Source organism: Pimephales promelas, chromosome 4 (assembly GCF_988280905.1).
Source record: "Pimephales promelas chromosome 4, fPimPro1.hap1.1, whole genome shotgun sequence".
NCBI lineage: Eukaryota > Metazoa > Chordata > Actinopteri > Cypriniformes > Leuciscidae > Pimephales > Pimephales promelas.
In genome coordinates this window covers 2,379,921-2,397,500 of record NC_142772.1, presented here as the reverse complement: position 1 = coordinate 2,397,500, position 17,580 = coordinate 2,379,921, and the positions used below count along the sequence as shown (strand labels likewise).

At 37.0% G+C, this 17,580-nt stretch overlaps 1 protein-coding gene across 6 annotated transcripts in view; it reads left to right on the top strand.

Annotated features, from left to right (window-relative positions):
• The window catches only part of rgs3a (regulator of G protein signaling 3a), a 125,249-nt gene extending 109,224 nt beyond the window's left edge, over nucleotides 1-16,025 (top strand). For 4 of the 6 annotated variants that reach the window (XM_089129806.1, XM_089129805.1, XM_089129807.1 and 1 more), the window contains 4 exons: nucleotides 7,337-7,438; nucleotides 9,401-9,462; nucleotides 11,826-11,992; nucleotides 14,595-16,025. In XM_089129806.1, coding sequence (XP_088985932.1) covers nucleotides 7,337-7,438; nucleotides 9,401-9,462; nucleotides 11,826-11,992; nucleotides 14,595-14,795 — 532 coding nt within the window. In that variant the 3' untranslated portion in view covers nucleotides 14,796-16,025. Of the gene's footprint in view, nucleotides 1-7,109; nucleotides 7,220-7,336; nucleotides 7,439-9,400; nucleotides 9,463-11,825; nucleotides 11,993-14,594 lie in introns of those variants that run through there. The other 2 variants (XM_039693798.2, XM_089129808.1) reach the window with 2 other exon arrangements.
• Nucleotides 16,026-17,580: the final 1,555 nt, after the last annotated feature.

The following is a 17,580-nucleotide window of genomic DNA, read 5'->3' as shown; positions in this document are numbered from 1 at the left end:
TGAAGAACGAGTTCGAACAGGCGAGTCACGAACGCTCATCACAGAACAGAGCAAGGCGAGCATTTGAGCTTATAAAACTTTAACTTTGTTATTAATTTTTGAAATGCTTGATAAGACCCTTATTCATCGTCTGGTGTCGTTGTGAAGCTGTACTGAAACTCTCATTTGTGAACAACAGCAGATGTGTTGTGTGTACAAAAAAACACATCGCCAGACTATTTAAAGACACACCGACAACATGTGTTTCGGTGGAGAAATCCAGTGCTTTGGAAACTGCACTCATGTCGGGATCTGAACCCACATCACACTGGTTTAAATGGCTGTCACGCTCTAAATGTGTTTCCCACAGCAAGTGTCCTGGTTTCACAGCCGGGAATAGCGCCGACTCTATTATGGGCAGTAATGTGAGCTGGGCAGAGTGGGAATAGGAAAGCCTGGAGATAATTGTGTCCTGCGAGCGTCTTGTGTCTCTGGATCAGAGTGTGATGAGCTCCTGTGAGGGTGTGTGTTCCTGTCGAGAGATTGCAGGCCTGTCCCGTGAGCAGCTGCTTCTGCGGGATAATTATCCCAGTGTTTTCTGTAAATGAGGGGTAATGATCGGCTCCGGAGCGACTGCTGCCACACTAAAGAAACGCAGACACTGTCTCATGTCTTTTCCCACCGCATACCGTAACACAACTGGACATCGCTGATAATCACGCATGTAAAAATTAATCCTGTAAAAAAAAGCTGTGGTTGCCAGCATCATACCGTAAAAATGAATATGCTTTATCTAATCAATAGAATTTTGGCAACAGATTACAAGCAATATTATTAATTAATTTTAACAAATTATAATTGAGCAATAATTAATCAAATTATTCCTTAAAAGTTAACCATTTAAAATGAGTAAAACTTACACCAAAAGAAATTTACATTATTAAGAACTCTTTATTTTATATTGCCAACATTGAAGACACCTGATGATAACAAGCAGAATCACGGAAGGAGAAAACCGGCATTTTAAAACAAACACGATCACCACAATGGTGACATAACAATTTTTATGTTTTTTTGGTTGTTGCTGTAAATGATGCTGGCAACCACAGCTGCCGGTACTTTACCGTTTTTTTAAATGATCATTTGAGATATGTCCATACAATGCGGTTCAAGAGTGTGAGATGTTTTAATGCATACCGGGACTACACAATGTAAAAAATAATACTGTAAAAAGAAAAAGAAAAAGAAAAAGAAAACGGTAAGCAACCAGTAGCTTTGGTTGCCAGCATCATACCGTAAAAATACAGTGTCTTGCTGTTTTTGAAATTTACAGCTAAATACCGTATTGTCAGCTACAGTATAAAACTTTAATTTACAGCTGTATGCTCTAACACAAAAACAGTAACACACTGTATAGTTACGGTATGATGGTGGCAACCACAGCTGCCAGTAATTTACAGTTTTTTTACATGATCATTTCAGATATGTCCATATGATGCGGTTCTAAAGTGTGAGATGTTTTAATGCATACCGGGACTGCACATTGTAAAAAATAATACTGTAAAAAAAAAAAAAAACGGTAAGCTACCGGCAGCTTTGGTTGCCAGCATCATACCGTAAAAATACAGTGTCTTGCTGTTTTTGAAATTTACAGCTAAATACCGTATTTTCATCTACAGTATAAAACTTTAACAGCTATATGCTCTGACACAAAAACAGTAACACGCTGTATAGTTACGGTATGATGCTGGCAACCACAGCTGCCGGTAATTTACCGTTTTTTTTTTACACTATTATTTATTTACAGTGCCGAAAGGTGACATTTTTTGTTCTGTTTTCTCCAAAAGTCTTCCTTAAAGAGCTTTGTAGTTAATTAGCAGGCGAGATCTACACCCTATACACACACACACACACACACACACTGCCCGGCAAAAAAAGCCCCTGTTTGGATTTAAATAGGCAAATGCTTAAGCTTTTTATTTCGTAAACACCCGTGTAGGAAGACACATCATGGCCATATTACAGGAGGATAATGTCAGATTGTGAGGAACTTGAAGAATCATTTTCACACATGAATCTGCTTCTCTCAGTCCAGATCCATTCATTGAAAGTGTTTGGGATTTACTGGAGGAGAGAGCTAGACTCTATACAAGATCTTGACCAAATATTGATTTTAAATACAGTAAATGTTAATTCCATCAAGAGATGCATACACTTTTGGTTCAGATCTTATATTGTCAATGCAAGAGTCCGGCTCTCTGTAAAGTCTCCTTCAGCAAATCCCAAACACTTTTTAAAAGATGTGAATAGCTTTGTATTTTACTTTGTCAACAACTGACTCATTTGTGTATTTTAAAAAAAAAAAATTTTTAAATTTTTTTTGTAGTTCATACACTCAGGCAAGGTCATGGGTTTGATTTCCGACGAATGCATGAACTTATAAAATATAAACTTTGAATGCCGTATGCTTGATCTTAGCCCAAAGGCCCAGTGTGTATTTGAGTATTTGAATATGATTTTTCAGTCTCTTTTTATAGCTCAGCTAATAATCTGTAGCATATTTTCACTGGCGTGGCTTTTTCTCGCTGACTGATGCCACATGGCCATCACTAACAGTGTTGCAAAGCAGTGTGGAATCTCAACACTGTGGCACTGAGTGGCCACACACACACACACGTATATGTGGTTTACAGGGTTTTTAAACTATACAAACTGTATATTCTTAAAATAATAATAATGCATTTTATTTAGAGGCACCCAAAACACTCAAAAACTTAAACTTAACTTAAAGCGACAGTCATAAATTTATTTTAATAGCTAATGCTTGTTTTTAATTCCATTTTCTAACATATTCTGTTTTTATTACTGTATTTCTTATGTCTATTTTTAACTATGTTTTACTGTAGCACATTGAGATTTGGTGTCAAATGTAAAGTGCCTTACAAATAAAATGTATTATTATTATTATTATTTATTATTATTATAAAATACAAGACAGCAAAACAATCATTTTCAGCATTAAGATAATACACACAACTAATCAGGGAAAGCTCATTTAAAAAGATGATTAAGACGTGATTTAAAAGTAATAAGTCATGCATAGATTAGATTAGCAGATATTTCCAGCAAACATTTTTTAACATTCAGCATTAAAGAGGGCGAACTTTATCATTCAACTGATGATTTTAAACACATCATGTTCTTTGTTTGTGCATGTAAATGCACATCCCTGAATGAGTGTGGTTTATAACATATTTACTTTAAATGCTCAGGTCATTTAATGACCAAACTTTTCATATTTACAGGTAAAGCTACATATTCAAGCTAATTCACACCCTGAATATACTCAAATAAGCATCATAAACAACTTAGTTTTCATACCAACATGACATTTAAAACATTTAAACGGTTATATTTTTATATCTGAAGAGGCTGATAGTGATATATAGTGTTGATAATGATCATATCCAGTAGGTGGCAGCATTGCATTTAATGTCACTTGGGGAGATCCATAGCAAACCTGTATATTTCAGTGTGTTGTGTGTAGTCGTAGGACTCAGCTTTTCTGTTGCTCGTGTTCTTCTGTTTCTCTGAGATCGCAGTGAAACCTGACCTGGACCGTAAACGGTTTCATTGCACTTCTAAAAAATTTCCAGAACCCATAAACTAGCGTGAATGCGATCCAGACCCTCACAATTCAACCCAGATCTTCCCACTGGAAGTTCAAAATAAATCGCCCCGATTCATTCCTCATTTATCCCTTGTAAAAGCACTATTTTTGCTTTGGAATTTGATTTATTTGTTTCCTCTGCTCCGTTTCTTTCGCAAGTGGGCAAAGTTTGCAAGTGGAATCATAATCCATCCAAAACACTGCATTTTTTGGCTTTTTGCTTGTTTTGAGAGCTGTTTGAAATTATGTGTGAGTCAGTTTATCTTCCCAAAATCCTGATGATTTCAGCAGTTATGATGTTATCTGATCAGATCACATTCCTATTTCCCAAATGAAAAGATGCCTCAGGCAAACGTCAGAAATACAAACCAGATTGGACTTTACCATCTCAGATAAGAGTTTAAACATCTTAAAAATGACAAATATTACAACAGAATAATGACTTTAATGTTGTACCACAGAACTGACAATGAGTGAGAGTGTTTCCAGTTATCTAAACCTGACAAACCTTTCCTTCGGAGGGTAAACACAAGTCATTAATAATGTATTAAAGGAGTAGTTCACTTTTTTAAAAAAAACGTTTGCTGATAATTTACTCGCCCCCATGTCATCCAAGATGTCCATGTCTTTCTTTCTTCAGTCGAAAAGAAATTAAGGTTTTTGATGAAAACATTCCAGGATTTTTCTCTATTTAATGGACTTCAATGGGGTCCAAACGGTTCAAGGTCCAAATGAAAGTTTCAGTGCAAACTGTTCAAAGGGCTTTAAACGATTGAAGACGATGAACAAGGGTCTTATTTAGCGAAACGATTGGTCATTTTAAAAATTAATAAAAAAAGTTTGTTTTGTAAGCACAAATGCTCGCTGAATCTTTTTCGAGTCATTTGGTTCATTCAACGAACGAAATGACTCGAAAAAAGATTTGTTCATTTTGATGAATGAGTTCATCAAACGAGCATTTGTGCTTATAAAACTTAAACCTTGTTATTTATTTTTTAAATGGCCGATCGTTTTGCTTGATAAGACCCTCGCCTGGTGTCGTTTAAAGCCCTTTGAAGCTGCACTGAAACTCTCATTTGGACCTTGAACCGTTTGGACCCCATTGAAGTCCATTATATGGAGAAAATCCTGGAATGTTTCTGATAATTATTTTTCGACTGAAGAAAGAAAGACATGGACATCTTGGATGACATGGGGGTGAGTAAATTATCAGCAAAAGTTTTTTAAAAGTGAACTACTCCTTTAAATAAGGCAAACTTATGAACTAATAATTTTACACCGTGAGGTAAATGTGTGTATTGCATTTTTCAAAACGGATTTGCTTTTCCTGAAACATCTGGTGTGAGGAGCTTCCTCTGGGTTAGTCACTAATGTTTCATCATCCCGTTTCCCAGATTGTTGAGCGGACTGGTTTCTCAGGCATTAACAGTCTTGGCTTAAATGAAACAAATTCGCATATGAATCTGATGTTTGAGTTCAAGACTTTACCTGGATAGAGATGATGTTGTATTTGGTCCAGTGTTGGTCTTTCTGGAGAAGGGGAATACTTTGCCCCGGCCGACACGATAACGCAATAAGTAGTTTCAGACTTCCTTCTCGTCTACGCTTTCCGTCATCAAACCCAGAGGCATGAATGAGTCAGATTGTTAACCAGTGCTTCTGATGAACCGGACTTGATTTTTTTCTGCTGTCCCTGAGTTGATTTATTTATAATTTATTTATTTATTGTATCTCTATAGGTATGGATATAATGTCTACCTATAGACTTCATATTACTATGACATAATGTTATATTACTATATAGACAGTTTGTAATGTTATAAAAAAATGCTGAAAAAATGTCACAGTTTCCTCAAAATATGAAGCACCACAACATTGATAATAATCATGTTTCTTGAGCATTAAATGATCATATTAGAGTGATTTCTAATGCTAAGACTGGAGTAATGATGTTGGAAATTCAGCTTTGATCACTTGAATAAATTACATTTTACAATATATTGACATAACTATTTGAAACTGTACTAATATCTGTCAATATATTAAGTTTTACTGTATTTTTGATCAAATAAATGCAGGATTTGTGAGCAGAGATTTATTTAAAAAACATCAACAAACCTTACCGACCCCAAACTTTTAAACAGATGTTTTTACAGATTTATACGAACTGCTGGGAAAACAAATCAATAAACAATGTCAAATCATAAAAATGATTCGTTCTGATGAGATGAGCCTCAAAGTGAAAAAAGCTGAAAAAACATGCTTATACACTACAGGTGAAACTTGAAAAATGTGCATATCATACAAAAGTTCATTTATAATTCGACTTAAAGGGTGAAACTGATATATAGACTCATTTCACGGAAAGTGAGATATTTCAAGCCTTTATTTGTCATAATTTTGTATCATTATCTAATTTTGAATATGCACTCTAAAAAATGATGTTAGATTTACTTAAAATGTATATGCATCATTTTTGCATCATACTTTTTAAGTAGGGCTGTGCAAAAATTAATTGCGATTAATCGCATCCAAAATAAAAGTCTGTGTTTACATAATGCTGTATATAGTTATTTTGTATAAATAAATACCTATGCATGCATGTATATATTTAAGAATTATTTGCGCTTAAATTCTGTAAAAATACATAATATAAATATTTTATATATGAATAACACATTTTCTTAAATATATACATGCATGTGTGTGTATTTATATATACAAAATAATTATATACAGCACACACAAATATATGATGTAAACACAGACTTTTATTTTGGATGCGATTAATCGCAATTAATTTTTGCACAGCCCTATTTTTAAGTAATCCCAACTTAAAATTAACAAGAAAACCTTTGTTATATGTACTCAAATATTTGAGTTCATGCAACATTCTTTACTTTAAATATGTGATGCATATATTTTTGTGTTACGCACACTATATATGTTAAGTAGAGGTTGAAAAGTTATTATTTTTTGTGTTTAATCAACGAATCGTTTTTTTAAATCAAAATTAAAACACGTAAAAGCTCGAAATATCTCACTTTGCGTGTAATGAGTCTAATATATTAGTTTCACCTTTTAAGTTGAATTACTGAAACAAATGTAACTTTTGCACAATTTTTTTAGTGATTTTTTATTCAGGATTATTATTGCTGTTGAGTTAAGAGGGTTTATTGCTCAATCCTGTACGTATGAACGCTGGCCTTCGGAGGGCCAAAAATGGGATCGAGCTTCTTTTTTTGGTGCGTGTGCCTGTGGTGCGAGAGGTCAGATGAGATGATGAGGGCATAGGATCTGCAAACCACAGTGGAAATCAGACGGTTCATCTCATGAGACGGGGGGGATCCAGGGGTGAACAGTCAGTCCCCGGGGCCCGTCGGCCTTAGGTTAGGGCTCCCGGGACCCCCGGTGGCTCCTGATCGACGGTGTGGAGAGTTGAGAACCCTCCCTTCACTCATCCGCTCGCTCAGACGGAGAAGAGAGATCGACGAGAGGCAGAAAGAACTGAGAGGAACTTGAAACGCCGGCTCAACTTTGAGACCTGCGGATTGAGGAAAACATGTATGGGTTAGCGCGTTTCGGATCTATGCCGTTGTGTTTTCCGGGACTCGGATCGATGTGTTGCTTTGGTTTTGTTGTGACCTCCAGAACTCAACTCTTACACTTGTGTGCGTTTTTCTGCAGGGCCAAAGACATGAAGAACCGACTCGCTTTCCTGAGGAGGAGGAATGAGTCTCCCGGAAGCACCCCGGTCGGCAAGCTCGACAAAACCTTGAAGTCTATCAAGTAAGTGTGTGTGTGTGTGTGTGTGGTGTAATGATCCAGCTGGTGGCTGTGTGTGTGACAGACTAACTGAAAGGTTCAACACATTTGGAAGTGAAAACGCTGTGATATTAACGATGTATTTTACCAGCAGGGCTTGACATTAACACCCGCCAAATGTGTGTGTATTTCAGCAGTGTGTAATGCAGTCACTCCAAATAGACACTTAAAGTCTTGTAAAATGGCACCTGAAATTATAAACTAATTGCAATTGTCAGAATTTTTTTTTATTTTTTATACCGATACTGAAATATCTGAAACGCTTCCAATAGACACAAACCCACCTCACCTCATTGACTCGTTTCATTCGCTCCAGATATGCATTGTTCTTACAAGGGCTTGAATTTCGGTGTGAATTTCGCATAATTTTACAGATTTAATCACTGCTTTTCAGACTCTGAGGTGTTCTGACATGCTCTGACTTTTGTATTATTATTATTCAATTGTATTCAGTACAAACTCTGCTACAATAATATGTCAGCAGCATGTATGTAATTTTGTAGTTTTGAGATAATGACGTTTATGCGTGGTTTGTGAAAAAAAAAATTTTAACGGTTAAATACACACTAAATAGTGTCCGTTCTTAGTGGGGATTTACGTAAGCATGGTCAGTTGTGTTTTAAGTGAACGTAAACAGTTGAGATAGAAAACCATGTGTAATGGATCCGTGCATCAGGTCTTAAAGTGACAGCAGCCTAATGATGCCAAATTAGTTCATATTAAAAATATCTATTTACTTAATTTTTCCCCATATTACCAATGACAAAATTGTGGTCAGTGAAAATGCTGAGTGAGCAAAAAAAAGTTCACGTCAAGCCATGATTATCAGTCATCAAAGTCTATAAATGATGCCAGAACAGAAATCAAATATAATAGAAGTTTCAGCTAGTTGCCAAGGGAGCATTTCTCATTTTCATTTATTTTAACTTCTTCTAACTAAGTCATTTTGCAACTATGTCAACTAACTCTCACTAACACTAACAGTTTTTTATTTTTTATTTTGTGGGTTTGTTGCTCACGCACAGTAAAAATTAATATGCTTTATCTAATCCAAAAAAATGTGGCAACAGATTACAAGCAATATTATTAATTCAATTTAACAATAGAATTGAGTAATAATTAATTAAGTTAAGTTTACCATTTAAAATGAGTACAACGTACCATTATGGTGATCGGTGTTTGTTTTAAAATTACGTCGTCTGACGTAAATTTGACGAATTTGAAAAATTAAATTGTGAGATATTTTTGTTGAATTTTTTGGTGTAAACTTTACCCATTTTAAATGGTTAACTTTTAAGGAATTAATTTGATTAATTATCACTCAATTCTAATTTGTTCAATTTAATTAATAATATCGCTTGTAGTCTGTTGCCACAATTCTATTGATTAGATAAAGCATATTCATATTCATGTCTAAACTGAACCCTTGAAATAAAGTGTTACCCACAAAATATTAACAAAAACAACAATTCAATGATACTAAAACAATAACATTGTTGTTTTGATACACAATATTGATGTTCAGATATACATAACCTGCAAAATATGAGTTGATCTCATTAAATCAGGTCAGAATAATCACAGATTATGATTTTATCTGGAATAATTCTTCCCTGTTCGATACCGTTCCCTTATTAGGCAGTGTCATATTGAGTGTTGAGGCTGCAGAGCTGAGCTTACACAGACAATGAAGACAAGAATGAGTCTTGTGGGCGGAGCCTCTGTCTAACACGCCGTCCTATTGGTTCAGCTCCTCCTCTTCACAGAGAGAGAGATAAAAGAGGCCGTCCAACAGAGACTCACTCAGACGCTCAGGCTCACACACACACACTCGAGCAAGAGAAGGGCACAGCTTCGAATGGGTCATACAATGAGAAACCTGACAGAGATGGGTTTGCTGAAAAACCGCACTGCCTTTATTTGCAGGCCCACTCCAGAAGAGGCGATGAAGTGGGGCGAATCGTTGGACAAGCTGCTCGTCCACAAATGTAAGACTTCTTTTCTTTATGTGGATGTAATGAGCTTGTTGTATTTGCTGAATTCCTTTGGCTTGGCTTGAACCCACAGGGATGGCGGCTGCATTGTTTTAGGCATTCGTGTTTCCTCTCGACTTCCTGAGTCACTGAACGAACGCTCTGTTGAACATGCTCAATGGCTTTCATAGTAATCCTAGATCTGTATGGAGTCAGAGAAACACCACAGATTATAATCTGCATTCCAGCAAAAGCCCACCATGCATATCATGACTAAACTCAGTGGGTTTGTGAGGCACTGTTGGCGCGGAGAGCATCCACATGCTGTTATCTCTAACGGGAACGGGAAGGTGATTGCGTGCTTTGGGACGGAGCCACACTTCCGTCTATTTTAATGCTGGCCGCCTTTAGATCTGAAAGGAAATGTCAGTAATCACATGATGCAAAAAAAATGGCTTTCTTAGGCCTTGCCAGTCCAAATATCCAAAAAATTCCCAAATCAATGTGCGTTTACTAAAGTACTAAAACACCACAAGGTATTGTGTCTTGTGTTTTGGGGAAATGAATCAAAATGAAGTGAGTTTTTGCTTAAAACAAGCAAAATTATCAGCCAATGGGGTTAGAAAAATAATCTTGTTTCTGTTTGAATTTAGCTTTTTTACACAACAACTCACTTAATTTTGATTAATTTCCCCAGAAAACAAGACTCATCTAGTAAAAACATCTTGATTCAAGAATTATTTGATATTTGGACTGGAAACAAGACATTTTTTGCAGTGTGAAACTTTTGTTTTCACTTGTTTTAGGCATGGAAATTCACATAAAATGAATGAGATGTCAAATGGAAATTGCATTAAAGATGATTTAAAATCATTTTTTTGCTTAAACTGCATTCTATAAATAACGTGAGGGTTTGAATTTGTCACTGAAATCACATCCTTCATTAAATGATAAAAAAAATGCCTTTCTTACTTAATATTTTTGTCCTGTTTCCAGTCCAAAAATCAAAAAAATCCTAAATCAAAGTGCGTTTACTAAAGTAGTAAAATACCACAAGGTATTATGTCTTGTGTTTTGGGGAAATGAATCAAAATGAAGTGAGTTTTTGCTTAAAACAAGCAAAATTATCAGCCAATGGGGTTAGAAAAATAATCTTGTTTCTGTTTGAATTTAGCTTTTTTACACAACAACTCACTTAATTTTGATTAATTTCCCCAGAAAACAAGACTCATCTAGTAAAAACATCTTGATTCAAGAATTATTTGATATTTGGACTGGAAACAAGACATTTTTTGCAGTGTGAAACTGGCATATTTGTTTTCACATGGAAATTCACATAAAATGAATGAGATGTCAAATGGAAATTGCATAAACTGCATTCTATAAATAACGTGAGGGTTTGAATTTGTCACTGAAATCACATCCTTCATTAAATGATAAAAAAAATGGCTTTCTTAAAAAATCCTAAATCAAAGTGCATTTACTAAAGTCGTAAAATACCACAAGGTATTATATCTTGTGTTTTGGGGAAATAAATCAAAATGAAGAGTTTTTGCTTAAAACAAGCAAAATTATCAGCCAATGGGGTAAGAAAAATAATCTTGTTTCTGTTTGAATTAAGAATATTGGCAGATAATTTAGCTTTTTTACGCAACAGCTCGCTTAATTTTGATTAATTTACCCAGAAAACAAGACTCAACAAGATAGAGATTTGATATTTAGACTGGAAAGAAGACAAAAAATACTAAGAAAAATAAGCATTTTTGCAGTGTAGAACTGGCACATGATTCGCTTCCACTTGTTTTAGGCATGGAAATTCACTAAGTCACATGTAAAATGGAAATTGCATCCCTGGTTACGAAAAGATGATTTAAAATCAGTACTAATGTTATCATTTTGCTTAAACTGCATTCGCAAGCTGCAACACAAAAAACGTGAGGGTTTGAATTAGTCACTGAAATGCAATAAGTGTTGAATTAATAAGAGAGTAATGTTTCAAGGCATGCAGCGAGAGTCTTACATGCAGACTTAGAAGAAATGGTTCTATTTAGAACCAGAAATGGTTCCATCCCCCGCTTCATATATGGAACTCCAAAATGGTTCTATATAGAAGTTTCTATTGACCAAGTATGGAACCCCAGGGTTCTATATAGAACCCAGAGGAACCCTTTTTTTAAGAGTGTATACTCCAAATACAGAACCTTTCAAGGTTCTATATAGAACTCTTTCTTCTAAGGATGTGTGTGTCGGAGTCGGGTTAGTGCGCTAGTATTGACTCACGGGTTGGCGCGCGCGGAGGCTGCCGTTGCCATGGCTCTCTGTTTATCCATCCAATAACATCTCCCCTCTTCCTGCCTGTTTCTTCTCTCCCTCATCAGATGGGCTGGCGGCGTTCAGAGCTTTCTTGCGCACAGAGTTTAGTGAAGAGAACCTGGATTTCTGGCTGGCTTGCGAGGATTACAGGAAGATTAAATCCCAGTCCAAGATGACATCGAAAGCTAAGAAAATCTATGCGGAATTCATCGCCATCCAGTCCTGTAAAGAGGTGAGCATGACGTCTCGTGTTCATTTGCACTTTCACAGACTGCAAACGCCTAACGTTAAAGGTTAAGTATCAATGCCGCTCTGTATTATTTAGCAGCTCGGCTGGAAATATTCTTAAAATGCTCCGCATTGTGTCATGAAACTAAAACATTTGTCAGAGCCATGGAGGATATGATGTCATGCCTGACTAATGGACTCCCTCTTGGCCGCGCAACACACAGCTGACAGTTTGAGAGCATGTTTTCATTTTCCAAACTTGGAAAGGAGTTTGGAAACTCAGAATGAGACGAGCAGCAGGAGCTGTGGAAATCAGGCTGAGCTTTGTGTAGATTCACACTGCCAGATCTTTGACTTCCAGCATGAAGGCCGGTCCAGATTTCAGCTTATTCTGGATAGAAATGTTAGGGATAGTACACTGTAAAAGTACAGATACCCCTTGCTAAATTTTACTCAAGTACAAGTAAAAGTAGGCTGCTACCGTCAGATGTCTACTTAAAGGAGTAGTCATCCAAGATATCAAGTCTTTCTTTCTTCAGTCGAAAAGAAATTAAGGTTTTTGATGAAAACATTCCGGATTTTTCTCCATATAATGGACTTCAATGGGAACCAAACGGTTCAAGGTCCAAATGAGAGTTTGAGTGCAGCTTTAAACGACACCAGACGATGAATAAGGGTCTCATCAATAGAAACCGTCGCTCATTTTTAAAAAATACATAAAAAAGTTGAAGTTTTATAAGCACAAATGCTCGGCTTGCTCTGAGCGTTCGTGACTCTCCTGTTCGAACTCGTTTATCAAAATGAACGAATCTTTTTGCAATCATGACTCTAAGGGTCCTAGATAAGACACTTATTCATCGTCTGGTGTCGTTTAAAGCCATTCATTTCGGCGTCTCACGCTCGTCATCCACTCAAAACGTAACGTTAACCAACTATTAAGCCCAAACAAGTGTGTGCGGTGTCGTTACTGTTGTTTCGTTTCCGGTCTAGCTAGATCCGCTTGCGCTTTTGGTCGACAAAGCAACAAAACGTCCTTGCGCGGCGCAAGCCATTGGGTTTCATACATAGTGTGTAAAAAAATAGCTCAACGCCGCGCATGCCGCGTCCTGTTGCAAAATCATGTGAAAAAAAAACACGACAAAGTTTGTTAGGCCAAAAAGACTGTTAATCGCGCGATAAAAAAAATTAACACCGTTAAAATGGGTTTGCGTTAACGCCGTTAATTACGCGTTTAACTGACAGCCCGAATAAGAATGAAAATAGACGGTGAAAAGGAAAAGAGTGCATTGGAATCGATATGTTCAAATGCACTGATTCATTCAGGAGCGAGTCATTGAATCATTCACCCGATTCAGTTCACTGGTTAATTCAGGAGCAAGTCATTGAATCATTCACCCGATTCAGTTCACTGATTAATTCAGGAGCGAGTCATTGAATCATTCACCCGAATTAGTTCACTGATTAATTCAGGAGCGAGTCATTGAATCATTCACCCGATTCAGTTCACTGATTAATTCAGGAGCGAGTCATTGCTCCACTATTGTGTGTTGTTAGTTTCACCTTTTAAGTTGAATTACTGAAATAAATGAACGTTTGCACGATATTCAGATTTTTCTAGTTTCACCTGTAAAGCTCAAAGTAAAATGAAGTGAACGTACATATAAGAATGCATTGGAATCGATATGTTCAAATGCACTGATTCATTCAGGAGCGAGTCATTGAATCATGCACCCGATTCAGTTCACTAATTAATTGGGGAGCGAGTCATTGAATCATTCACCCGATTCAGTTCACTGATCAATTCAGGAGAGAATCATTGAATCATTCACCCGATTCAGTTCACTGATTAATTCAGGAGCGAGTCATTGCTCCACGATTGTGTGTTGTTAGTTTCACCTTTTAAGTTAAAATAACTGAAATAAATGAACGTTTGCACGTTTGCTACTTTCACCTGTAAAGCACAAAGTAAAATGAAGTGAACGTACATATAAGAATGCATTGGAATCGATATGTTCAAATGCACTGATTCATTCAGGAGCGAGTCATTGAATCATGCACCCGATTCAGTTCACTAATTAATTGGGGAGCGAGTCATTGAATCATTCACCCGATTCAGTTCACTGATCAATTCAGGAGCGAGTCATTGAATCATTCACCCGATTCAGTTCACTGATTAATTCAGGAGCGAGTCATTGCTCCACGATTGTGTGTTGTTAGTTTCACCTTTTAAGTTAAAATAACTGAAATAAATGAACGTTTGCACGTTTGCTAGTTTCACCTGTAAAGCACAAAGTAAAATGAAGTGAATGTACATATAAGAATGCATTGGAATCGATATGTTCAAATGCACTGATTCATTCAGGAGCGAGTCATTGAATCATTCACCCGATTCATTCAGGAGCGAGTCATTGAATCATTCTCACGATTCAGTTCACTGATTCATTCAGGAGCGAGCCATTGAATCATTCACCTGATTCAGCTCACTGATTCATTCAGGAGCGAGTCATTGAATCATTCACTGATTCATTCAGGAACTATGTGTGCCGCTTCTGAATTTCTGACTGTGGACTCGGAAGTAATGGCTCTTTTTTTTCCCCGTGCCGCAGGTGAATTTGGATTCCTACACCAGGGAACACACTAAAGAGAACTTGCAAGACATCAATCGCTCGTGCTTCGACCTGGCCCAGAGGAGGATATACGGCCTGATGGAGAAAGACTCGTACGCTCGATTTCTGCGCTCGGAGCTCTACGTGGACTTAGTGAATCAGAAGAAACCAAGCAGCACATCGACATCCTCCTCCTCCTAAGACGACGCCGAGAGAGACGCTATAAGAAGTTACTAGCATTCACTTAGCATTTCATCGTATTCAGCCATTCTATCTGTCGATGTGGCAAAAAGACAGAAACGCGGAAACGGGGCGTCGTTTACAAACGGTGAAAGATGGCGCCGGACGAGTGGCTGGATAATGCTGGTTGTTCCCATTTGAATGTCGTTTAATTTGCGTACTGGAGATTTATCGTCGCCTCTTCAACACCATGGGTACTGTTAACCTCTTCCTCTCCTGATGCCATTTCACCGTGACTTTCCTGAAACGTCAAGGCACGTATGGTCATGCACTTACTGGTGTTCCTGTGAACCTTCCTCCACCACAAAAGGAGGAACGGACCGAACGTTTGGCTCCGGACCGTCGATGATCTCTGAAGACTGTACAAAACATGCTTAGCTGCGATCTGCAACGCCAATAAGCCATTCATTGTAGCGGCACATATTAGGAATGAAAGAGACAGTATTCTCAGGATATTACGGCACTCAACTATGAAGCTTCCAGACTTATTTAACCCTTTGTTTCCTCACCTTTCGGACTTTAGGTTTAATCATGCACTCGATATTTAATGGGGCGCGAGGTCCCTTCGTTTGTTAATAAGAAAGACGACGTGTTTAACCAGTACAAAAATGTAGTTATTTATTAATAAGTTTCACTGGTTGCTTTGTTCATTGCACTCAGCTGAATTTCCCTTTTCCACTTTGATCCAGGTCAGCCGCTGTCCTGATGTAAGTGCAATATGTTTTGTTATTTTTATTTGTGGACTTATCTTATGGATAGGTTTACCTTTTGTATGAAAAAGACAATGGATTGAGCTCTGCATTAATATTATCGTAAGTTACAGGTTATGTAAGGACTGCATTAGTATGGCAATTATTCGAACTGTGTTTCCCTGGCAGCAGGCAGCCGGGTTAATGGATGTATATATGATTCTTAAGAAAAAAAAAACTGGTTAAAAAAGATAAAAACACACCTTATGTAAATATGTGAACCTTAAAGCTATAAAACGACATGTCGGGGTGGCGCAGGTATGGCCGTCCTGTGCTTTCGGACGAGCACTGCTTGTAAGTAGTTATATGAAATGTATTTTATCATTTTCACTGTTTACAATTCCAACGCATCTCCTAAGATAGCAAGTGCAAGAGAAAATAGAGGTTTAAAAAGTGTCATTACAAAACACAAATAAAACATTTAGATGGTAAAAATCGACAACATTGCCTCCTGCCTCTCTTTTATTGCTATAGAGTTGTGCATTGAATTGAGCATTGCTGAGTGTATTTTATAAAACCGGGCACACAATCGACAGAAAGAAGTCCAGGAGGTGTTTTCGTGACAGTTTAGGCACATTTCGTTTCCTCGAATGCGCAATCGACTGGAAATAATCTGCAACTGGGAATGGGAAATGGGAAAAACTCATTTTTTCTTAATTTACATATGCATTAGGCAGACGCTTTTATCCAAAGAGACTTGCACAGTACACATTTACAATCTTATCAGTTCTTGCTTTCCCTGGGAATCAAACCCATGACCTTGAGCTGCAGGAAAGCTATAATTATAGTATTGAAAATATAGGGTGGGGATTTTGAATATGCTAATTTTGGGTAGCACTTTATTTTACAGTCCTTTCCCCCACACTGAAAAAAATAATCCTGTAAAAAAAAAAAACGGTAAAATACTGGCAGCTTTGGTTGCCAGCATTATACCGTAAAAATACAGTGTCTTGCTGTTTTTGAAATTTACAGCTAAATACCGTATTGTCAGCTACAGTATAAAACGTTATTTTAAGAGCTATATGCTCTAACACAAAAACAGTAACACACCGTATAGTTACGGTATGATGCTGGAAACCACAGCTGCCGGTAGTTTACCGTTTTTTTACATGGTCATTTCAGTTATGTCCATACGATGCGGTTCAAAAGTGTGAGATGTTCTGATGCATACCGGGACTACACACTGTAAAAAATAATCCTGTAAAAAAAAAACGGTACTGGCAGCTGTGGTTGCCAGCATCATACCGTAAAAATACAGTGTCTTGCTGTTTTTGAAATTTACAGCTATACCGTATTGTCAGCTACAGTATAAAATGTTATTTTAAGAGCTATATGCTCTAACACAAAAACAGTAACACACCATATAGTTACGGTATGATGCTGGCAACCACAGCTGCCGGTAGTTTACCGTTTTATTACATGGTCATTTCAGATATGTTCATACGATGCCGTTCTAAAGTGTGAGATGTTTTGATGCATACCGACACACACTGTAAAAAATAATCCTGTAAAAAAAAAAAAAAACGGTAAACTACTGGCAGCTTTGGTTGCCAGCATCATACCGTAAAAATACAGTGTCTTGCTGTTTTTGAAATTTACAGCTATACCGTATTGTCAGCTAGCTATATGCTCTAACACAAAAACAGTAACACACCGTATTTTTACGGTATGATGCTGGCAACCACAGCTGCTGGTAGTTTACCATTTTTTTTTACATAATCATTTCAGATATGTCTATACAATGCGGTTCTAAAGTGTGAGATGTTTTGATGCATACCGGCACACACTGTAAAAAATAATCCTGTAAAAAAAAAAACCCCAAAAAACGGTAAACTACTGGCAGCTTTGGTTGCCAGCATCACACCGTAAAAATACAGTGTCTTGCTGTTTTTGAAATTTACAGCTATACCGTATTGTCAGCTACAGCATAAAACTTTAATTTAACAGCTATATGCTCTAACACAAAAACAGTAACACACCGTATAGTTACGGTATGA